Below are 25,028 nucleotides of genomic sequence, written 5' to 3' on the forward strand. Positions count from 1 at the left end.
TAAAATACACTAAATAAACAAACTAATGTTTTCAGTGGGCATTTCCAGCAGAAGCTGTTGAAGTCAGGATGGGACAGTCTGTGATATCCTGAAAGAGGAGTAAGGGTCTAAGATAGCTGATGCCTGGCAGAAAGGGCAGACTTTGCTTTTACTACCTCGCTCATCATGCGTCAGCTCCTTCCCGATGAAGCCAACGGTGCAGTGATGGTCTCCAAGAGCCGCTTTCTTCAGAGCCTGTCTGTTGGTAGCAGATTTGTGTGGCTTTCAGCTTGGAGAGCCAGTGTGACCTTGTGTGTACCTGGAATGCTTTGATCGCAGTGGTGAATAAATAACAATTCTTCATAGGATCTATACTAATTATCTAATTGTTCAGTTGGCTGAAATGTGAGGATTCAGATGAAATTAGATTTCATCTAAATAATATGTATTATTTAGCAAAGATTTTAGAACAGCTCATCCTGATTGGCCCAGAATCAATACTTGCTCTGTTCTTGATGATCAATTTTGTCTCTTTATAACTAGGAGAAATGGAAGAAGAGATGGAAAATCCAGAAATGGTTGATTTACCAGAAAAACAGAAGCATCAGCTACGACATCGTGAGTTGTTTCTCTCGCGACAGCTGGAATCTCTGCCAGCCACACACATTAGGTAATGACTGCTTTCTTCCAGTGCTTTTTGTTCAAAAACAAAGTGGCACCATCGTTATTATTCAAATATTCTTCAATATAAGATTAAATTCTGTGTACAGCTTCAGTAATACCATCTTGTAAATCACGTGAGCATTTAAGATTTTTTCATATAATGTGTTTCTTTCTTTTTAGAGGCAAATGCAGCGTTACTCTGTTAAACGAGACAGAATCCCTTAAATCGTATCTGGAACGGGAGGTATGAACCCATTTTGTGAATTGTCAAGCTTGAACAGTTTATTCTGGCACAATTTAGGGGTGGTGGCTTTTCACAAGTTTTCTAAAAATAAGGTCATTCTTTCATTTCTACACATACTGTATGGGCTTTGACTGTGGGAAGCTTTAGGCTTTGTATGAAGCTCCATACAATTTTCGTTCTGATGTAAAACTTTGTGGATTTAGAGGCCAGAGCTACTGTTTACATCCTTGTGACAGTAAGCTGCCTCTCCTGGAAAGAGCCCTACTTGCTCATCAGCCCGGCAGTCTGAAAGTTCAAACCTGGAGGCTCATGCCCTGGGCAAGACAGGGTGGAAGATGAAGTAAATGTGAAAAGAGAGAAAGCCAGCAAGCTGTATTTCTATCTAGAATCATAGAATCATAGAATGGTTAGGGTTGGAAGGGACCTTAAAGATCATCTAGTTCCAACCCCCCTGCTGCGGGCAGGGACACCCTCTCCTAGACCACGTTGCCCAAAGCCTCATCCAACCTGGTCTTAAACACTTCCAGGGATGGAAAGATATATTTGCTTTATCCTGAAATCTTACAGATTTATGTTAATATGGTTTAAGCTTGATCTCTCCTTAGATTTCTGAGGAGCTTAGGTCCCAGTTTTTTGAGTTCACCGTTGTTTACCTGTAGTCTTCATATGTCACCACAGACACTTAGGTCCTTGAAAAACTACTTGTCAGTCTGAGTCCTGCAGAAATTTTCACAATCTGGCTATTAAAAGGTACCTCAAACTGAACACTTGAAATGGAATTGTGTTGCACTGTTAATCACCATTCAGAATATAAATCTTGGGGTTTACTTTTTCAGATGTTTTGGGATTTTTAAAGCTACAATTGTACTTCTTTTAAATATATTTATATACCTTTAATTGTGGCTAGACCTCTGGTTGCCAGCTGGGTTAGACACTCTTGGAATTTGACAATCTGGAAACTTTACTTTGGGAGATTAGCAAACAATTTTAGTGTGTTATTATTTGAATACATCTGCAAGCATTACATTTGCATTTTAAACATGAAAATGTTATATGAGAGAGGAAATCTTGTAATTAAAACCAGTAGGGTAATGGTCATTACCAGCCTTTAAGAAACAAGGAGAAAACAGGTCATTTTTTGCAAGGAGCATTCTGTAGTCTTGGGCTTTTTTTTTTTTTAAAATGCTTCTTAAGCTTTCTTTAGTATTTATTTAAGCATAAGATTAATTCTAATCTGATACTCTAGTTTAAGAGAATTTTAAACAAAGCACAGGGATTAAATAGTTGTGTTTCTCTTTGGAATGCGAAACCAAAAACACGTCGAGTCTGCTCAGGGCTGCCAAATGGCAGCGCATCAAACAAGGGCCGTTGTATTCAGAAATGCTTGTTACCAGCTAGCAGCCTAGGATATGCCAATTTGAAAGCAAAAGTTAATCAAACTGAAATTAATTTAGATTTACTAGTACCCAGCTTTTAAGTAGTATTTGTTCTTGATTGCTCCCAACGCACTTTTATTATCACTGATGTTACAGATAGGTGCATTGAGACAGAGAAGGGAACTGGCTTTCTCTAATCATGCAACAGCTCAGTTGCAGATGTAGGACTAAAAAGATATTTCTTTTTCATCCTTTTGAACTCTCAAAATGCAAGATGAGTGATGCAGGTTATTTTTAAAACTGAGCAGGCACCTAGAGATTTCACAGAATAAGAGAGTTCCCTGAATGTATCCTGTCACTTAGTTTGCACCACAGCAAAATACTGTGCTAACTTGGACAGATGGTAAAGAAATTAAAAGCTCAGGAACAGAAATGTGCTTGGGTGGAGGGAAAAGAGATTAAGAAAAGGAGATAGTTGTTGCTTGGTGAATTCCTAGCACTGGATGGTATTGTTTTGAACTGTTTCTTCTTTTTCCCCTCCCTTGTTTTTAATCTGTTCTTTGCTTTCAAAATGTTTTGAGTTTTGTTTGTTTGTTTTTAACATGGCTTCTGTCAACAAAGCCTAAGCAGTTCAAGGGAATCTGTCATTTGATTTCTTGTATGTTATGACCACTGAAAGTAGGTTTTCAGCTGAAGACTGTCTGCCTCAAAGGAGGTAAAACATGCAAACAGAGTATTTTAGGAAGATAGTAAGCATAGCAAAATTACATTTGTGTTATCTCTGTTTTCCTCCTTCCACCCTCTCTCTGTCATCTTCCCCAGGAGGCTCTGTTACATTGAGGGGGAGCCGAATGGGGACCAGCAGTGACTTTTTACTGGCAAAATTGGGTTTGGAACAGGAGCGAGGAATAGGAAGAAGAAGAAAAAAAGCAACTGGAAAACCTGAATTTCCTGTGGATACTGAATTCCCAGGGAGCTCATGAGAAGGACACAGCCAGTTATGGCAAAAGCATTAGATTTCCTTGTTCTGCAGGAAACTATTTTATATGTACCATGTATTTTACTGCTCTGCTAAGATATATCCAGAGGCTTGTGCGAATTTTGCCTGCTGGGTAGATGTCTGACATCTTGGTACACCCCCCCCCCAAAAAATAAAATGCCATATAGTTAAAATATATTCCCCCCCTTTCACCCAGGCTGACTTCATGAAAGTAAGTTTGCAAGCTGTAATGAACTAACTGCTATTTTAGTACTGTACTTTCACTTTGAGCCTTTTTTCTTTTTCCAGTTCTTCTGTAGTTTTTTAGTGGCTTTGGTTCTTGGCTGTGGCTACGGGTAGTTTAGGGGTTTGGGTAGGGAAGCTCTGAGCATATGTGTCTGTATAACACGTTGGAGAAGTAGAAAGTCATGGTTTAATTTTAACTCTTGGCAGGTCATTTTAATTTTTCCAAAAATGTTGGATGTTTTCTGGGATCTGAAATTAAAAGAGAAAACCTTTGTTTTTCTTCACTGCTAAAACTCAACATACATTGTTTTGACAGCTAAAATAAACACGGAGGATTTTGAAGAGCCATGTTATTTTGTTGTGAATGTCACTCTTCTTTTGAAACCCTTCTGAAAAATCATTCTTATCGCATAGTGATGATCAAGACTTCACATGCGCTTCAGAGTATACAAGGATCTGCTGTGTTCCTTAGACTATAGTTTGCATTGGTACTAAACTGACATTTATTATTAGTGTTTTCAGAAATGTCACTCACTTTGCACGAGCTGAATTTCATGTTTCTATGGACAAAGATGGTAGTGGTGTTGCGTTACCTCTGGGGATTACAGTCTGTCTTGTATTCACACTTAAGCATCTAAACTTCCAATTTTCTCTGCTGAGGCTTTTAGTTCTTTCATTGAACCTGCTTGATCCGAGACAAAACTGGAGAAGACATAAAAGTTGGCCTGAGAGTGGTAGAGAAGGATGGATTTTATTTTGTAGAGAAAATTCATAGTGATAATCTATAAAAGAGAAGCAGTAGGGCATCTAACAGTCCCGTACCATGGGAGAAACCCCTTCCATGATGACTGACTTTCCCTGGCCAAGAGAGACTGTGTTAAGAAATCACCTGTAGAATTGGCCTTCCTTGGGGCCCACTGTGTTGTTATACTACAGTGTTTGGTTTGTGTATTTGCTGGGCAGTGTGCATGAAAAGCATTAATGTTGCATTGCATATACTTTGTCCTACAGCTAGGTATTTTGGAGCTGGAAAAAATAAAACACTATATCTATAACATGGAAGCTTGTGAGACAAAAACATTTTCCTATGTTTTATTTATGCAACAATGCATCCTCAAAATATTGTAGTATCTTGAACTTTGTTTATGTCAGGGAGCAAGAGACACAGATTTATTTACACAGCTATAATATAAATGAGTTTTCATATACTCTGAGGCTCCCTTCTGTTGGTAGGGTGATGTAAATTGGCTCTGGTGCCTGTGGGAGTAGGAGTCAGTCCTGTCAAAAATGTCATTCACTTAGGATGCAGCTGAATCCCCCCACCCCAAACCCAACCACAGCCCTTCCAGTTGACTTGGCTGGGTGTTCATAGAATCATAGAATATCCTGATTTGGAAGGGACCCATAAGGATCATCAAGTCCAACTCCTGGCTCCACACAGGACCAGCCGAATCACAGCATATGACTGAGAGCATTGTCCAGACACTTCTTGAACTCAGTCAAGCTCAGTGCTGTGACCACTTCCCTGGGGAGCCTGTTCTAGTGCCTGACCACCCTCTCAGTGAAGAACCTTTTCCCGATATCCAACCTAAACTTCCCCTGTTGCAGCTTCATGCCGTTCCCTTGGGTTCAAGGTTCCTCCTTGGGTGTTGGAGCAGCATTTTACCAAAGTGTTAGCTATGGCTTTTATCCTGTTATCACAACATAACGTGAGATTGTTCCTGCCTTTGGAGTTCATGCTTTCACGGTGGGGAAATGGCATGTTTTCTGCTGGAGGAGATGGGTATGAGTTCCTGTCTTGCCTCTTGTGCTGTGCTGTATAGATGATACCTTTTTATGCAGTAGCTTTCTTAGGTAGCAAAGCAGGTTTGCCTGGTTTTCTTGGCTTTTTTCTTCCTTTCCATAGATGTCGATCTCTTCCTGGAGAAAATGCTGATTTTTATTAAAATTGGAGCAGAAAATATAGAGCTACCATGTTTAACACTTAAATTCCGTAACTGGATGCTGGATTCATTACACATGTAAAGAAAACACAGGAGACCTTACCTCTATGGCATCAGTCTTAGATTAATGTCTGTAATGCACGGGGCTGGGGAACAGAACTAATATGTACCCTTGAAGCCCTAGCCCACAGAATTTTTGTCATGTTATTGGGGAAACTCAGAGCGATTATTCCTTTTCTGGGCTTTGCATGACAGATTGGGGGACTATCTTTTTCCTTGCCACCTCTTTGTGAAGATGAACAGGGCTTGAAACTGATGCTGGTTTTGTCCTAATTTTTGTTGCATGCTATTGACACATACAAATATAGGGAAAGGGAAAATGAGGTGAGCATGAAATAAGATGTACTTAAACAGGGTGCTTGCTATTGACACAGAAATGAGAGGAACGGGAAAATGAGCCAGAAACCTGAGATGTGAAAAACGGCACATCACACATCCTGCGTTTCTGTTCAGAAACACCTCTTTTTCCTGGTGACGGTGGTGTTCTGGACAGAGATTACAAAAGGTCTGTTATTTCATGTCCTACCAGACCTCTTCCTGCCTCATATCTCACACTATACTTTGATGGAGCGAGCATACCTGATCTCTGATATGTGACTCAGTAGCTATAACTAAGTACTTACCCATGCAGAAAAGTTTAATTACTTATACTGTGCGGTTGTTGCTGCTGCCAAATCTGCCACCCACCTCCCAATAATGAGCAGAAGGAAACATGGTGATTTAAACTTTGATGGTGGCAGATAAGAAGTTGGTCAGCAGTGCATCCCTGTGAGAAGGGAAGCCGAGCACATCCTGGTCTATATTAGCAGCAGTGTAGTGAGCAGATGGAGGGAAGGGATTCATGGATTCATCCCCTCAGCTCATCACTTGTGCATCACTTCTGGGATGCTGTGCCCGGCTTCAGGCCTCCCAGCATGAGACAGATGTTGACATACTGGAGCAAGTCCAGCAAAGGCCACAGAGGTTGTCTGGGGCTTCATGTCTCTGTGGGGTGTTTTGTTTGTATAGCTGTAACACTCTCTCTGAAGTTTACACTTCAGTTTGTACCAATGTTTCTGTGCGGATTAAGTCACTAGCATCTAGTACTGCTATCATGGTATATGGGAAAGTGCAATTTTGTGTTCTGAAACAGCTGATACTACTAAGTTATCTCCTGGCCCTTCTTGAGCCTTGTTTGTGCAAGAGGAGCTTTGTTCACTTCAACTTCAAAGACTGTATTAAGGGAATGGCTGCTTTTGAGGAGAGCTGTTGCACTTCTAACATAGAAGAAAGTGGTAGCATTTAACATAGGGTTTTAAAACTGGTGGTTCATTCAGTGTTTGTTCACCCAATTTTAAATTCTGTATATAGGTAGTAAAACCAAACTTAAAAATGTAAAAGCTTGCTAAGCTAAAAGCTAATAATACTGTTTACTTTTTTGCTCTTGTTTTATTTTTAGGATTTCTTCTTTTATTCGCTAGTATACGATCCTCAACAAAAGACCCTACTTGCTGATAAAGGAGAGATTCGAGTCGGAAACAGATACCAGGCAGATATAACAGACTTACTAAAAGAGGGTAATTTCCATAGTTTATTTAAATTTTCAAGAGGCCATGTTGAATGAGGCCACTTTCATGTGTGCACCCTGCACAGATGTGGGAGGTGGAGGTTTCGCTGCCAGGTCACGTGTACAACCACGGACTGGTTTGTTGGTGACTGAAGCTGTTGCCCAGTGAATGCGGTTAGTTATGTCTCAAACCAGTCTCTAAGTGGGTGTTTGTCCAAATCATAAAAGTTGTTGAAACAAATTGAATTAATTGGCTCTGTCACAGCTTGCACTCTTTTTGTTAAGAGACTTCAGAATTTCCATGGGAAGCACAAATTTCCATCGTGTCTGTAAAGCCTTTTGTGTTTTTAATCAAGCCTCACTTCCCTATAAGAGCCCCTCCCAAATTACTGCCAGTTAAATGATGTTTCCCCTCATCAATTTGCCTGTTATTGCTGGGTGCCTTTTTTTCGGAGCCCTCTCCCCATGCCAAGCGTTGGCTGCCAGCCTTGGCTTCTCACCTGCAGAACAGGCAGGAGGAAGAATTTGCTGGCCTGAATGTGTTGAGACCTCAGCCTGCCCCCACTGTATCACCAAAGGGTAGGACCACAAGGAGCCTGGCCCAAGGAGAAGACAGTAGTAGCAGTAACCGATACTATTACCAAATAGCGACTAAGTTTAGATTTGTCTTTGCACTACCCTAGAGATCCAGAAATGGGTCGAAAAATGGAGGTATGGGGAATATTGGCATCTTTCCAAGAGCCATGTTAGTGCCCAGGGAAAGGTCTGTCGTTATGCTTCCTCTAAGAGAGCAGGGGTTGTGACCTGTGTTGGAAAGACCTTCTCCAGACTGTGGGGGCAGAGATGTGAAAGCAGTGAGATGCTTCTGTCTTTGCTTAGGAGCTTTGCTGGTACTGTTAGCCTCGTGTTAGAACGGGCAAACAAATTTGGTCAGGACTCTTGTTTAATTTGTGTATGAAACTGGTATTCATTCAGCAGCTGGGCAAGCCTCCTAAGCAAGGATGAACTAATTTGAAAGGCATTCTCTTCCTTCAGCAGGCCAACACAGGGCTTCAGAGAAGGATAATCTCCAGATGTTTTAAAGGGAGAAAAAAAAAAAAAAGAAGAAAAAGTCTCAGTAGCTCCTGGATATTTTCAGGGTATTTTGGTTTGTGTAGAGTCAGGAAAATAAAAGCAAGAGAGTCTGATGTCATGATTTCCCCCTTAGAAAGTGGCTGATGCAAGTTGAACCAGCTACTTTTTGCCTGCTCAGAGCAGCTGGGAGTGTGCCTGTTTTCCTGGAACTGCTGCAAGATAAAGGAGAAAGAAGCTGGGGAGAGGGGCTGAAGAGAGACTGTCTTGTTTGGAGGAGGATGCACTCTGTTTCCCATTACATGTGTCCCTTGAAACTGATTCTTCAAAATCTGATCACTCAATTTGGATGAGTTATGTTGCTGTGTCTGTCAAGCTGGAATTGTTACAGACAAATGAGTGAATTAAACTTTCACAGTGACCTGTTAGGCACAGTAACTGAGATGGGTTAGCAGTTAAATTATTGTGAGATGAAAAAAAACCTAGAACACTTGTTTATTTTAAAATGGCCATACCAAGCATTTCTAATTTGTTTTTCAACCAGGTGAGGATGATGGAAGAGATCAATCAAAACTTGAAACAAAGGTTTGGGAAGCCTTTAACCCGCTAGTAGACAAGCAGATAGACCAGTTCCTGGTGGTAGCACGGTAAGAGCATTTTACCTCTTCCTTGAATAAGTAAAGTTTAATAACTCTTCTTTTCCGAGTAACTTTATGTTCTTTTTGCTTTACTAGTATTTGGTTGCTTGATATATCTGCTCCATTTTGAAATTACAGACATTTACATGCCTTCCTGGGAATTGCACGACTTTAGGAAACAGCTACTCAGATTTACAACTTATAGTTAATCACTTTTATGAAAGAAAAGCAAATGGCACGTAAAAACTGTCCTGTAATTGGTGAGGTTTTTCAAATTCTTTGGCCAGCATGCAGAAGGCTTAGCGAAGTATATTCTTGACAGTTCGTTATTCTGTCCATTTTCTCCCATTTTCAAATCTAGTGACATTTTATCATCCATTGGTAGTTTGCTGAGAAGTCTAATAAAGTGTGGATGCTTTCTAATGCCTAGATTCCAATAGATAGGCATGATAAAGTAAAATCCTGCAGATCTGTACAGATGGCAAAATGCGTGGTTTTTATTTAAGCCCAAAGCAATCTTTGTTGATCCACTTTTGCTTCTTAAAATGTTCTTGAACTTTTTCATTGGTATTCATTTATATGAACAGAAGCCTATACTAAATTTTAGGCTTTTATAGCAACTAGTGACTGAATAATTTGAAAAAAATAAAGAAAAAAAGGTAATACTCTGCAAATTCTGTCTTTTAGGTAAGTTTGTAGGACTGTGTGGGAGGAAAGTGGTGTGAGTAGATGGATAGTTGGACCTTTTGATGTTTTTAGTCAGTGGAGCAAATTATCATGGGGGAAAGGGGTGTGTAAAATTACAAGCTGCTAGTAGTATTTGGTTTGCTAATCTTGAGAGTTCTGCTCGTTGGCCATGGTATCTGATAGATGTGGACCTTGACTCACAAGGCTGTCTGCTTCAGCCATGGGCTTTAGTCCTGGAAAAGTGAGTGATGCCTGTGTTTCAGACACTCTGTGGAATTGGGCCGTGGTTCTGTCAACCTTTTGGTTCTTGATTTTTTTTCTCCCCTTGAGTTATCATGCTTTGAATTTCCTCCTGAACTTTCCTGAGTGCGGCATTGCTGTGCCCATTGTGGGGTGAGTTCATGGGACGCTCCCCAGAGAGGCAGTGCTAGAGCTTGTGTGTAAGAATCTGGACGGGGTCCTCTAGTTTTGAATGGAAGCTTTTGGGTGATGCAACGAGAGTGCATTTGTCAAACATCATTCAACATGCTGAATGATTCAAGCTCAGGGGAATAACTGGGGAGGGGGAAAAAGATAATTGAGGAAGTTTCACTGGGCTGGTTACACGATATATTGCTGTTTCCCTTGACTTGTGCAAACAGTAAAGTCAAACTGGCTGAACTAAGTGATTTATGTGCAACAGATTAATTCTACTTGATCAGATGGACGTAGGGAAGTGGATGAAAGTGGGGTGAGGACAATCTCCACCAGCAATGCGGAACAAGCAGATGGAGTGATGGGCAGAGCTGGGCTATCTCCAGCAAAGGGTATTCCTGCTTCTTATGGGGCCCTTCTTGACAAGGCTGCGGTTTCACAGTTGCTTCTAATCAAGTGAAGTAGTATCCACTACTTCCACCAGTGGAGACACCACTGAAAAGCTAAGAACTTTGTTTTCTGGGTTAATGTTCAGCAGGATTGGTTCAAATTGCCACTCAGCCACACAGTGCTCTGGTGTTGGTGTCAGGAAGACCCAGCAGGAAGCGAGAGGGTTAGAAGTGCCCCGTCAGGCAGGGGTTTGCACGTGGGTTGGTTTAGAGTGACTGCAGAGCTGGTTTGTGGCACCTTGAGTGGGCTTTTGTTGGCGAAGCTGGTTTTAGTAGTTCTTTTTGGTTGTTCACTGCTGCCCACTGGGTTTGCCAATGCAGCCGCTTGAAGGTGTGCGCTGTGACAAGAATCACTGAAAAGATCAGTATAAAAATTGCTTCTGTCCAGAATCAGCAAAGTGATCCAGTTTATAATTAGATGCCACACACACACAAGAAGTATCAGTTCAGCTAAAGATGGGGACGGGGGAGTTGTGAAACAGGGATGGAGAGAGTGACGGGGAGGCTGGGGAGAGGGAGAAGTGTGAATCGCCACTGAAACTTGGGTGGGGGAGGCTGTTTTGGATTTTGGCCAAAACTAGATATTTGATGACAACTACTGCTTAAGCATTTACCTTTCCTGCTCCTGCACTGCTTGGCAGTAGTTTGTTTTTCTGTGTGCTCAACTAGTTTGGGGAAGTGATCTGAGTGTAGGGAAGAAAAACCCAAACCATCTTTTTTTGTTGTTGTAGTTGCTCAGAAGAGTTTGGCTCCAGTTCACTGTACAGGAGCCACAACCATTTCACCCATGTGGTGTAGCGAGCAGCGAGGGGAGTAGGAATTGCTGGAACGAATGTTCCTGTTAAAGGTTTCTCCAACTAATGTATTTAGGGATAAAATGAGGAGCATGGGGATTGCGGCCTCAGATGCAGGAATGGCTGGCACTGGGAAGTATTTGAGAATTGCCGTATTCTTATGCAAGCTATATAATAGATAAGTATTGTGCAATATTAAGTTGTAAAATACTGGTTTTAGTTTTACTGAAACTTTTAGAAAAAGCTTGCATTACTGCATGTTTTCTGTCTGATCTTGGCATCTGTCTTTGTACCTTTGGACAACGCAGCACTGCACTTGCTGTTGTGGAAGAGACTTTTGCGATTCATAAAGCTTGCTTGTGCTCAGTTTCTGTTAAAGCTTAAGTCTGTTGGGAGATAAGGGGTAAGAGAGTAGTTCAGAACTCCCCATTTGTGATCCTTGAGTCTTTCACTGTTTCCCCTCCTTATGCCTAAGTCTCTTTGGTCATATGAACTGAGTAAAGCATTCATAATAACAAACCACATCTGAAGAGAACGGTCTCTGGCTCAGAACTAGTGCCAAACCATGTAATCTTGTTACTGAGAAATGGAGTCTGCTGATCTCAAAAGTCTTGGTTGGGCGTTTATATTTATGCTTGTTTTGCATGCAAAGTTAATGCTCTGTTTAATTTCTTTCAGGTCTGTTGGTACGTTTGCCCGAGCACTAGATTGCAGTAGTTCTGTCAGACAGCCAAGTTTGCACATGAGTGCTGCAGCAGCCTCTAGGGACATCACGCTGGTAAGATTTTGAAGAGGACCTTAAGTTTTTTTTTTGAGAGATGCAAAATATTCACCTCAGCAGTAACAGTTGGCAAGGATAGAGGGGCAGATGGATTGTAATTGTGGCCTGCTGTGAAGCAGATCCTGTCTTTGTAAAGGAACCCTTTATTTACATATGACGTAACTTTTTCTGGCCTTGTGCCTCCTATGATCCGTCATGGATAATTCTGAGATGTTTTTTGTTTTGTTTTATTAAAATGTTTTGATGACATGCTTCACAGCCCATCGCTTGCATGGGCTTAGTAGCTGTCTTGACAAGAATGCAAATGATTATCTGCCTGTCTGCAGTAATATAATGCCAGAATACCACTCCTCATCACTTCCCCAACACCAGGCTGTCACTGGCATCCCTGGGCAAGATTATCTGGCGGAAGAACTTGTGGTCAGATAAGAAATTTCAGTTGATCCAGTTATTCTCTTCTGTCGAGCTCCATTTTAGAGTACCTGAGGAGTGGTGACATTGTTAATATTTTATAATCATAAATGATTCTGAGTAGATAGAGGAAAGGGATAACTTGACCTTCTATGCTAGAGAAAGTTTAATGAAAATTTTAATAAAATTTATGAAGTCTCCAGAGAACTCTTATCAAAGCCTCACCTCATAACTGAAATAATGTGAAATCGTATATAGAACAAATTCTAGGATAGAACACTAGATTAATTATGCACGTGCACAAAACTGGCATGATGAAAGGCAAATAACATCATGATTAAAACTACAGAAATTTGGAAATAAAGCCAAGCTTTCATTTACTAATACAAATTCCTCCCTCGTAACATGTTCTCAGCCCTTGTAAATCACAAGTTGTAGACAGTCGTAGCTCAGCTTGCTGAGGAGTAATTGCTCCTGGGAGTAATTCTTTTTTCCTACTTGGCCATGATGTGTGACGTGACTTGCATCTTTTGGGGGATTTCTGGCCTTTGCAGGGGACTGTATGTTGTCTTGTTGCTCTTAAATATTTTTCTTATATGCAATTTTTGTGGATTATTTGACAAAGAAAGAGCATGGCTAAGTTTATTAGAAAACGTGCCCTCCAACCTCTGTCTTCATGCCCCATCTGTGGATGGTACCTACAGGGCTGCTGAGTCCTGGGGTGAGTGGGTCTCTGTCCTGTGCTTTTTCTTACCAGTAGTGCTACAGTGGTGGTGCTGGTGAGTAGCTAAGTGAGAATTATTGATGTGCAAGGGCTCATGTTCCACAAACTCCGCTATTGTTAGTGAACGTTAGACTCGTACACTGACAATTACAGTGAGTCTGAGATTGGAACAAGTTTTTACTGACTTTGCGTTAGGTATAGAATACTGCACCCTCAAATCTTGATGCAGAATTTTTGTTATTGCTGTTTCACTGTTAAGCGTTTTTTCCCCATAGATGCTTGTCCTAACATTTATCTTTCTCTTTTACAACAACGTAGTTCCATGCTATGGACACTTTGCACAAAAATGTCTATGACATTTCCAAGGCAATCTCTGCGCTTGTGCCACAAGGTGGGCCAGTCCTGTGCAGAGATGAGATGGAGGAGTGGTCTGCTTCAGAGGCAAACCTCTTTGAGGAAGCACTAGAAAAATATGGAAAAGATTTCACTGACATTCAGCAAGATTTTGTAAGTATATAAAATGAGGGCCTGCATGGCAACCAGTTCTGATCAGTGGCAGAGCTGGTTTACAGCTTGTCTAAACTGTGGTGTTTTTCTTGGTGTTGAAGAAGAGGGCTTTGAACTGGAGCATGTGTCTTGCTGTAAATTGGGGAAAGGCAGACCTCATACTGATGACAGCCTGTTGTACAGTCAGAATTTCAAATCACAGATGATAGCTTTTCCTTTAGAGACGCTAATTTAAAATCATCTGCTCCACTACAGCTGAGGGAGGATTTAGGAAAGTGTTGTGACAGCCTCAGTGCTGTAGATTAATTTGTGTTTGAAGGAGAATAAGTACTGGGCCTTCTGAAATGTGACAATTTAGTCACTTCTATAATGCGATTTCAGAAAGGGCATTTGAAAGTTTTAAAAATGAATCTTGGGCATCCAAGGGAAGCGTCCTGTAGTTTGGCCAAAGCTCCACCCTAGGTGCTCAGCCTGCAGATTGAATGGAGCGCTGTGAAGAGAGCCAAGTTTCACTGTATTGCTGTTTGAGTCCTCTGGAACAAAACAAGTAGTTGCTTGTTCACTGTTGCTTGTCCCGTGCTCTAATCTTTTAGACAGAGGGACCTGGAAACAGCACAACACTCTCTGTGGTCCTGCTGAAATCCTCGTGCTTCTCATGCAGAGAACAGAGCTGGCAGGGCACAATTCTGTTAGTAGTTACTACTTTTTTCTTTTCTTTCTTTTTTTTTTTTTTTAAATGGCCCAGCTCCATAGAAGCCAGGCTAATCAGAACAGTGATATTGTAGTTGCGGCTCTTGCCTGAGTTTGCTGCTCAAGCAGAGTCTGAGCCAGTGGGCTCCCTTCCACATTGTGCCTCTCTTGAATGGTTTACTGGGGAGCCAATGTGGCATGAACATTTACGTGTAACCTGCTCTACTTCTACACTGAAAGCACTATTTTTTGTAAGGGCATTTAATTTAACACAGGTCCCATGCGCATCTAGTGCCCTTAAGAGATTCAGACACTGACTGTTTTTGGGTTTTTTGTTTTTTGGTGGGGTTTTTTTTGTTAGGAGGGTTAGTAGTCGCAAGACTTTGCTATAAGCTGTCTGTCAAAGCAATCCTGTGAATTTCAGTGAGGCTGTGTGCCAGCTCCATGCAATGACTGCTGCTTTTTCTTTATGTCCCTAGCTCCCGTGGAAGTCCTTAACAAGCATAATAGAATATTACTATATGTGGAAAACTACAGACAGATATGTTCAGCAGGTAAGAGAGTCAGAAACACCTCTTTCATTCTAACAAGATGTTTTTCTTGCCTTTGAACCCAAGCATTGTTGCTTTATTCTCCCTCATGGGGTTCAGCCTTTCCAATAGGTGAGTTCTGTAATGATCTGAAGCACCAAATAATCTCTCATCACTAAACTCAAAAGCTTTTCCATAGATAAAAACATATAGCATTTGCATTTGTGCTCTCTTTCCATGTTTGCTGCTACTTTATTTGTTTGGAGCTTTCATTCAAATGCCTGATTTGGATTTCAGTGGTTTGAGGAAGGGAATACAGTTAATTTCTGCCTGTAGAATTCAAGGCCAGCATTAACTTAACTTTTGACTTTTTATGGGGGGGCGGGCAGTTGCTGTACAACAGGCACCCGTGCTAATTCTCCACCTCTGCCTGCCCACGACTTTGCAGATGCATGGAGGCTCCCCCGTGTAAGCACTGCGAGTAAAGTGTTTGTCTGGGAAGCGTTGATGGCTCAAATTCCCAGACTCGTTATACTTGAGAATCAACTTTGACTAGTGTTTACAATCATTTTTATCTCTACTTGTTTAAATATGAAGGCTGCTTGGTCCCTTAAAGTACAGTGCAAGCAGCGTGCAAAATGTTGCAGAGTATCAGTTGCTGAAAACTACTTGTAATATTCAATGGGAAAATTAATTAAAAGAAGGGAGAAATATATAATGGATTTTTCATTATAATTATCAGTATTATGTTTAGGCATCTATTTGAAGTATTAGAAAAAGTGGAGTTATAAAAATATCCTGCCTTAACTTGCTTCATTGGAAGTTCAGCCTGGGATAAAGACTTAGATGCCTGAGGCATTGACCAATATTTGACATGTGCTATGTTTGGGCACCTTGGTCTGTAATGTGATTTTTACCTCTTAACTTTCTGATCGAAACACTGTTTAAATTGCAGAGGGATCCTCAGGACAAATGAGAACCTTTTTTTGCATTAATTCTGTATTATTATTTTTTTTTAAAATTAACTGCATCCTCATTCCAGTATTTCCCCAAGTTCATTATTTGATTGACACTTTTCCTTCCGATAAGGAAATGGGTGGTAGGAAAGTGAGATTATGATGGAAGCTGGCGTGGTGGGGGAAAAAAGGTGCTGGAGAAATGAGGTCATAGTCTTTCTTTCCCCATTGAACTGTGTGTATTGTTGATGTAGTAAGTGCTGCTGTACTGTCTTACTACAGCTGTTGAGGAGATGATAGCTGAGTGTACTTGGCTTGTACTATGCTCAGTATTTGCACTGAGAGGAATTCATTTATCTTCTTGCCTGCATCTTTTTATCTCGTCTCACTTCTTTTAGTGATAGAAATCCATCTAGCAATATGGTAGGTATCAGAAAAAGTGAGGAAAGTTATTTTATCAGTCAGTGAAAACTAGAACCTTAGACTGTTGCATGAAAATGTCACTCCTGTGCAGTCAGAACAGCAAACAATAGTAGGAATTCTTGGGAAAGATTAAACCAAAAAGCATCTCTATACTGCTTAGAAAGTCCACAATACATTTGCAGCGATGAAGCTCTGTTTCTGCCTGTCTTGAGATATGTAACAAAGGTAGTGGTGGGAACAAGCGGTAGGAAGCTGTTTCTGCGGTGTTCACTCTTGGATACTGTAGGAGGCAGATTGGAATAGTCTCCCAGGTGTTTGCTTCCAGGCCTGTGTTCTAGGAAGGCAAAACAACTGGAGAAACTGTGCCTTGCTTAGAAAGTGGTTAAGTTCTTTTGCTTTTTCCACTTTCTTGAACTTTCTTATTACATAGACAAAATTGCAGAGGGGAGAGTTACGTGAAGGACTTTGATTTGTTCTTGCAGCAATTAAAAAACCCAACAAACCTACAGTTTCTCGTACTGCTTTGTTATGTTCCTATGCAGTTTTCTATCATGGTTGTACTGTACCTTACATGTGCTGCCCAGCAGTGTACCAGAGAGTGGGATTTGGGGAAAACTTCCAGTTAGAGGCTCTATATTTAGGAGATAGTATGAGTTTAAGCAGAACAGGTAGAAATTGTGGTACAGAGATATCTCATCAATTAAGTCTGAACTGAGCCGAAGACCTCATCTCAAATTCCTAGCTTGTACAAGCAAATAATACTATTAAACATTTATAAAAAGCCTGAGAGAGCTATCTATATATAACCACAAAGAAAGCATAGGAAGTTGTAGTTGAAATAATGGTGTATTACATTTATATTTTACTTGATGTGTGCAAAGTCTTTGGCAAAGCACATCCCTCACCACTTTTTCCATCTGTTTCTTCATAGTGTTTTGTCTGTGTGGATTCTTTCCTTAGTCTAATACCAAAATGATTCTGGGGCTAACGGCATTTTTGTACATAAGGTATTGAAAATGTGCTGAGTAAGGATATGAAAAGTGTGTATCCCAAGTTGTTTCACTTTCACTTGCCCTCCTTCTAAGAGGATGATTAAATTCTATTTCAAGGCTGTATGTTATTGTCTTTAAAAAATATTGATAACTTGCTCATTCTTGTAGAATCTTTGGCTGAATGAATGTAAAACATCCATTTCAACTGTCTATTTCTGTGAGTTACGTAACATAATAATGAAGTTTTTTGTCATCAGCCAATTGCTTGCTTTGATGAAAAAGTTAGTTGGAAACTTTGTACGTCCTTCTATATTTCCTTTGAGATTTTCTTGGAGTGAGAAAGCACTGCCATAATCCTGAAGCAAAATCCATCTGTTTCTTGCCATTGAGGAAGCTAAATTTTTAGTTGACTTCCAATGGAAGGCCCTTTCTCAGAACTGAACACTAAGGTATACTTATGCTTCGTATTCCTAAGATCAAAAGGCTTAATACAGCACTTCCTTGTCTTGCGAGTAGGATACTGTGATCAAGATACGTGGCAAACTGACTTGGTTTGGAACATGCACTTGGATCCCTTATCTAGTAATTTTTTATTTGGCTTCAGCTATACTGTGCTTTTGAAGGTTACCAGTGTAATTAGGAGTTTCAATCATTTCAAGAGAAGGACAGACCCTCCAAGAACAGAACTGCTAGAAGGAGTAATTCCACTGCATTGTCAACACAAAATTTGTGGTCTGATGTAGGCTCCTGTGAAGGTCTTTCCAAAGCGATCCCAAGAGTTTTCCTGTCAAGGACACCCTTTCAGAGTTGTCCTGAAGAAAAGAGGGAGATACATTCCAAATTCAGTATCCCGTGTCTCCTTTGAATGCACTCTTTTCTTCAGACAGACTTCCTATATCAATTCACAAGAGCTTGTATTTCTGATTCAAAAAGGTTTGAAATGGCATCCACTGAGTAACTGCTGTTTGGTGACTTCCCCCAGTCTTTAAGAGTTGATGTGATGTCTGGGTATTGCCTACATTTTGATTTAAAGTAAAGGTTGAGTTCTTATGTAGTCGTGAGTTCCAGAGTGATTTTTTTTTTTTTTAAAAGATCTTTAAATGCTTTTGCTGTTTTGCATATCATGAGGGGAAGTCCTGAAAACTTTAAAACATCACTTTCCAACTGTTGAGATGCAGTTGAGAAGGGCTCAGGACATGGCAGTGGCAGATGATTGAATTAGTCATGTGCTTTCTGAAAGTTAAAGATTTTATTTTTTGCATTTTATTTGTGCTTGAGGAGCATGTAACCTCAAGAGGAAGATCAGATAATGAATTTCTTCTGTTCTATTTGTTATGTGGAAGTGCCATTAGAAAAGTGTAGGAGGAAGTGACAGAGAAAATCAGTTTTAAGGTATGCATACTGTTGAGAAGATACCAGAGAATGTGGAAGTGCCATTATATCTGGCTACATGAGGTAGGGAGATTAAAAGAGGGAGCTCTGGGTAAATCTTGATGTAGATAGAAAACGTCTTTATTAAGGAAAACAAACCTTCTTTGTACCTAGCTGAGAGTGACATCTTAATGTACTCGCTAGCACACAGTACTTTATGAAGGCAAAGTAGAAATAACATCAAAGAAATGTTTTTCAGCATACATAGGACATTTTATCCCCAAACACCTCCTGTTAAGCCTACAGTAACATGGAACTGTGGCAGTTTTGGCACGCAAGTGACAGAGACCATAGGTACCACACATCAGTGCTAAGATGTGTTGCTGGAGCACAAGCAGCTGGAAACACTTCTCCCAAATGCACCGTGGACTGGGAGCTGTTGTGTCCCATCTTCCCTGCCTCCCAGCAGCACTTGTGTGTTCAGAGTTTTGAAAAAGAATAAACAGTGTGAAAGTTCTCCAAATCCAGAAAATGCAAAATCTTTCCCATCAGCAACTAATAGTATTAGTATTTGAGGATGTTTGAGGCGTCCCCGTGCTGTCTAACTCTTGCATTGTGGACCCTGAAATATCCCCTGCATTCCTGGATTTTTTCTGTTATTTCCTCTTTATAAACGTTCACTCTTTAGAAAATGACCACAAACTTTTGCTCTGATGTGTCACGTATTATAAAACTCTTTCAAGCTCAGTGGGTAAAATGAAAGATGTTAAAACTAGGGAGAGGATATATAAAGGACAGATGTTTGCACCAAGTCGAATGTACAGTGCTTAGTAATTTAATCCCTTGGTCCCTCCAGGATAGACAAGTTGGTAATATCTCCCTTTTATAGATGGGGAAAATATGAGGTAAATAAGAGGATGTACTTAAGATGTGCGTATATAAATAACTCAAAGACAAAAGATTGCATTTAGGCCAAACTACTAGAAAAAGTTACAAATGTTCAGGGTTTTTTTGTGGATGAGGACATTCATAACTGCATCAGACAACATTAAGAATTTATAGCGTAAATATGCTTCAGGCACAAATCAATTAATAACTGGCAAAGGACCTAGCAAAGCGCTTTGTCTGTGAAGGGATTCTGAAACTGTGCATGGCTACGTTTCAGGCACCTTTGTTTTGTACTTTCTGCTATCAGTCACTGTCAGAAAATAGGAAACTTATCATACCTGGTCTATTGATTGTCTGCAGCTGCAAATAATTAGTGCAAAACCAACCTCTTCTTATCCAGTACATTATGGTTCCTTCTGAAAACCTTCAATTTTTCTGGTACACTAGTTTATAATGAAGGTGTATGCTGTATGTCGTGCTCTGTGCTGAGCCCCAGGCAGTTGGAGGAGAGGAGGGTCTTGCTAGGTCCAGGTGACTTATGGCAGTTGTTAGCTCGGGGCTCGTGCCATGGTCGTCAGTCAATCACAGAGAAGAATCTGTGGTGTGAGGTTAACATTCATCACCAGTTTACTAAAATGTTGCTTAATACCCAAAATTAACCATGTCTCCAAGGCAAATGACTTTACATTGTGGATAGTAGAATATTTCAGCTGCTGGTAATGCTTTGTGCTTGCATGAAGCTTTTCCGTTCATAGATTTCCAAAACTGTCATAACATAACGACTCTAGAGAGTCCCCTTGGGAGCTTTTGTCAAGAAAATGGCAGCTTTTTTTTTTAACCCCACAATCTAGAAATCTAGCAAAATTGAATAAAACCAGTTCTCTACCAATGGAAGTTCCCTGAATTTCCTGCTTAGGCCTCAAGGAAATAAGATTCTTGTACAAAGTTCATCAAGCAGTATTTTAAGCTGTTTATCAATATCTGATGTTGGACTTCCTTATAATTCCTTGGGAGAGTATGAGCTCAGTGGCTGTTCATCTGCTGACATAACTGCCTCTGGTAATCTGTGCCCGGGGAGAGAAGACTTGTTTTTCAGTGCAGGCTGTGGGTGGAAGAGCCTTCAGTTCATGAGCAGAAATGCACCTGAGAGCATGCATTTTGTTGAAGGATGATTTCTTTTGGCGTAGTGTCTCTCTGGAAGGTAGAGGGGAGTTTCTGATGCTGCTGGAAAACCATTGTCACAGCAGTTTTTGAGGCCCATCGTTAGATGCTTTGGTTTCTTGAATAAGAAGACTTGAGCAGGGTGTTTTGAAAATGTTCAACTTTAAATTTGTGGTTTGTATTCAGAGGGAGAACTTCTTTAGTTCCATCACTGATTGCCAGTACAATGTGTATTATTCATTCCCCCACGTCTGTGGGATTGATAAGGATTGTCTCCGTGAAGTCTTCATTTGGGTTTTCATGAAGACAGTTTTCAGGCAGCTGTCCTTGTCCTAGACAAGATTTAAAGAAGCAATCTGGGAAACTTGCCTACACCAGCAGAAAGAAGTCAGCTTTTGGATGCAGCTCTCTGAGGGTGTACCCATAGTCTCTGGATAACTTTCAGAAGTTCTGTTTTCTCAGTCTTTGTTCTCTTGTCTGACAACTTCATTCTTTAATTTCTAAGATAGGCTGACTTTTATTTGCAGGAAAAGGTAAGAGGGGAGTTCTTTAGGAGTCTAGCGAGCTTTGGCGAGGAATTGTCAGGCTGTCAAATGGAAAACTGTTGCTTAAGACTGTCCTGATCAAAGCAAGCTTTATGCTTATGGGAAACTTTCACTTCATTGTTTCTACATGTGGCCATTGTGTCCCTGTACAAAGGATTTATATGTTTGTCCAGTTCCTCAGTGACATACTCTTCAATTTTATTACATTTTCTGGTGCTTCCTCTGTCTGTGAAGATACTGAATTTAGCTTTACAATTATTTTCCTAGACTGCCTTGAGGCTGCTGCATAGAAAATGTTAAGCTAATCTGTTTGTCTAGAATATCACCATGCTGCTGGTTTGTCTGGAAAACATTGTCGTGGCTTTATGCAGACTGCTGTTACCGGTGTGGGTGTTGGCATGGGCCCAGCTTTGAGCAGGAGGTTGGACTGGAGGCCTCCAGAGGTTCACCCTGAATTAATTTAGCTTATGTAATAAAGAGAAAACATGAACCTCAGAATGTCTCTTGTACTGTTTAAATGGTGTGAAGGTTTGAGTTATAAAAGGAATTCTTGGCCAGTTAGTAAAGTTCATGCTAATTGTCTACCTCTGCCATGTTCTTGTGGGCTATTGGCAAGTTCACAGCTGTAGCTGGGGGAAAAAAAAAAAGAGCAGTGCTATTCTGGGGGAATTTATTCCAATTTACTCCATACATCCCATTGAAAGGGTCCTGCAATTCATTTACTCCAGCAATGTGGACAGAAGTTAATGGCTGGTTTTACTGGTGTAGGACCATATAAAGAGACAAATGGTGTGTACTTCTAAACACATTTCCCCATGCTCTGAAAGTCTGCTTCTTGTGTGTGTTTTCCCCTAAACATATCACTGTTAAGTTCCTTAATATCCCCTGGCAGTGGTGTTTTTCATTAGGGTCTGGTTGTTCGGTCTAGTTAGCTTCTCCCCTTTTTTTACCCTCCTCGATGTTCTTTGCTTCTTGTCTCCCAAGATTCACACATGTGCCAGGGGTTTATTTCCTTTTTGTTTCAAAGGGGGATAAATGCATATTGTTTGTGTACCTAGAGCTGCTCACCTTTAGAAAGTGCAAGTGTCCAGGTTGCCCATGGCTGATGTTTAGTCAGAAGTGATGACATACCATAACTAAAAAAAATCTTATTGGGTAATTCTGCATTGGTTTTGAGTTGAGCTCTTGGCCTCTTTAACTTTTTAAAAGAAGATCTCCTGTGTCAGTCTTCAAAAGTGAGGACTATCGACAAAGAAGTCTTCGTTCAAGCTCTGTGAATAGTTTCAGCTCTTGAGGAAATAGGATGGAGAGGGTGCATTACTATACCTGTTATTGTCCAGTTGGTGAATATTATCATGGAGAACAAACACAGACAGATATGCCAGATCTTGCTCTGCAGAAAAAAAAAAGGGGGGGGGGGGAGGAACAATGCATGAATTTGTATTGCAGTGACTGAGAATTAAAAGTTTGTACTTATAAATAGTAGATTGTCATCTCTGACTTTTTTGAAAAGCTGTGTACATAGTCATTTGAGGCCTGCAGTTGTTTGTACTGGATATTTTCCTGTCAGAAAAGGATTTTGTGGTAGCTGCTCAGTAAAAGGAAAACTTCACTGTTTGTTAATAAGCACTAAAGTTTTTACAGGTATATTACTTGACTCCCAGATAAAATAGTCCTTATTTTCTTTTTATTCTAACTTTTTTCTTTTTTGTTTTCTTTCTAAAGAAACGATTGAAAGCAGCAGAAGCAGAAAGCAAGCTAAAACAAGTGTATATACCCAACTAGTAAGTATTTTTTTGTATTATTTTGTTTTCTATTTCATTGTAGAGGGTCTGGTGTAGCAGTTTCCATGGCCTGCCAATATTATGTATTTGCTTTAATTACATGATGAGAGACATAGTTGAATGAACATGTGAGAGAACTATTAAATTAGGTTACCAATATAATGAACCTTTTGCTGATGCTTCAGTAGGCTTGAATTTCTTTTTATTTTAGCTGAGCTAACCACCCTGATACTGATAAACAACTAGCTGCCTGTGGAAGAAAACACAATAGCTTTGGCATTTCAAAGCTGGCTAGAACCAAAGCAGCACCTCCTCCCAGTATGCTTATACTGCTGCTTATGAGTGTGTAAAAGCTATTCCCACATGCTGACCTTCCACTTCTGGAACACAGGGTGTTTCCTCCACAAGCATCCGAGGACTTTCCCTTCAGGCCTTTCCTCGTTGGATGCTGTGCTGTCATGTTGCTCATTTCCTTCATCCTGTATAATGTTCCCATCCTGAAGCAGCTGTTACTTACCTTCTAATTTTTATTTTTATAGAGATTGGGAGTTGGGGAATGGCAGGTCAGCCCAGTTGTGAACAAAAGGGTAGCTAATTAACTGCTCAATAATATATGTTTTTATTAATTTTTGTCATCAGTGGATCACCAGTGTGTGGTTGTTTCCTAATGTCCTTTTTATATATATAAAAAAAAGTTGCTCACGGCTTGGACAGGCGTACGCTTTGCTGGGTAAAAAAAACTGGCTGGACGGCCAGGCACAAAGAGTTGTGGTGAGTGGAGTTGAATCCAGTTGGTGGCCGGTCACAAGTGGTGTTCCCCAGGGGTCAGCACTGGGGCCAGTTCTCTTTAATATCTTTATCAATGATCTGGACGAGGGGTTTGAGCGCACCCTCAGTAAGTTTGCAGACAACACCAAGTTGGGTGGGAGTGTTGATCTGCTTGAGGGTAGGAAGGCTCTACAGAGGGATCTGGACAGGCTGGATCGATGGACGGAGGCCGAGGTTCAACAAGGCTCAGTGCTGGGTCCTGCACTTGTGTCACAACAATCCCATGCAACACTACAGACTCGGGAAAGAGTGGCTGGAAAGCTGCCTGGTGGAAAAGGACCTGGGGGTGTTGGTTGATAGGCAGCTGAATATGAGCCAGCGGTGCCCAGGTAGCCAAGAAGACCAACAGCATCCTGGCTTGTATCAGAAATAGTGTGGCCAGCAGGACTAGGGAAGTGATTGTCCCCTTGTACTTCACATTGGTGATGTCGCACCTCAAGTACTATGTTCAGTTTTGGGCTCCTCACTACAAGAAGGACATTGAGGTGCTGGAGCGTGTCCAAAGAAGGGCAACTAAGCCAGTGAAGCGGCTGGAGAACAAGTCCTCTGAGGAGTGGCTGAGGGAACTGGGGTTGTTCAGCTTGGAGAAGAGGAGGCTGAGAGGAGACCATATCACTCTCTACACCTACCTGAAAGGAGATTGTAGGGAGTTGTGGGTTGGCTTCTTCTCCCAGGTAACAAGTGATAGGACAAGAGGAAATGGCCTCAAGTTGTGCCAAGGGAGGTTTAGATTGGATATTGGGAAAAACTTCTTCACTGAAAGGGTTGTCAAACAGTGGAACAGGCTGCCCAGGGAAATGGTTGAGTCACCATCCCTGGATGTATTTAAAAGATGTGCAGATGTGATGCTAGGGGACATGGTGGACTTGGCAGTATTAGGTTAACAGTTGGACTCAATGATCTAAAGGTCTTTTCCAACCTAAACAATTCTGTAATTCTGTGATTTTTAGAGAGAGAGAGATGTTTCTTCTCTTGCTTTTTCTCTGCATAACCCAGTAAACAGTTGTTATAGTGTGGAAATTTAAATCTCTCCTGTCCTTTCTCTTTTCAACTTTCACTTCCAGATACGTTCCCGTGTGTATTATCCCAAATAACTCCTTTACTCTTTTATGGTATCTCCTTTCAAATATTTATGAACTTCTACCATGTGTTCTGTTACTTAAGGCAAAGCTAAGTTTTGCATACTTAACTTGCAAGACAGTCCCTTATTTCTTGTGAAAATACAGGATCCCTGATTTATTTTTTGCTTTGAAATATGTTGATGTGTCTCAGGTGAATTTACTAAAAATTAGGTGTAATATTCAGAGTGAAGCCAAATAGATTTCTTGTCATGCGATTTTTCAACAGT

General features: G+C 40.7%; 1 protein-coding gene across 4 annotated transcripts in view; it reads left to right on the plus strand.

Annotated features, from left to right (window-relative positions):
* The window catches only part of MTA1 (metastasis associated 1), an 87,174-nt gene that overhangs the window by 29,386 nt on the left and 32,760 nt on the right, over positions 1-25,028 (plus strand). For all 4 annotated transcript variants that reach the window (XM_054834180.1, XM_054834177.1, XM_054834179.1 and 1 more), the window contains exons 4-11: positions 523-649; positions 823-886; positions 6,929-7,046; positions 8,652-8,754; positions 11,768-11,867; positions 13,324-13,512; positions 14,682-14,756; positions 22,794-22,852. In XM_054834180.1, the coding sequence (XP_054690155.1) occupies positions 523-649; positions 823-886; positions 6,929-7,046; positions 8,652-8,754; positions 11,768-11,867; positions 13,324-13,512; positions 14,682-14,756; positions 22,794-22,852 (835 nt within the window). The remainder of the gene's footprint in view (positions 1-522; positions 650-822; positions 887-6,928; positions 7,047-8,651; positions 8,755-11,767; positions 11,868-13,323; positions 13,513-14,681; positions 14,757-22,793; positions 22,853-25,028) is intronic.

This window comes from Grus americana, chromosome 8 (genome assembly GCF_028858705.1).
Source record: "Grus americana isolate bGruAme1 chromosome 8, bGruAme1.mat, whole genome shotgun sequence".
NCBI classification, from domain to species: domain Eukaryota; kingdom Metazoa; phylum Chordata; class Aves; order Gruiformes; family Gruidae; genus Grus; species Grus americana.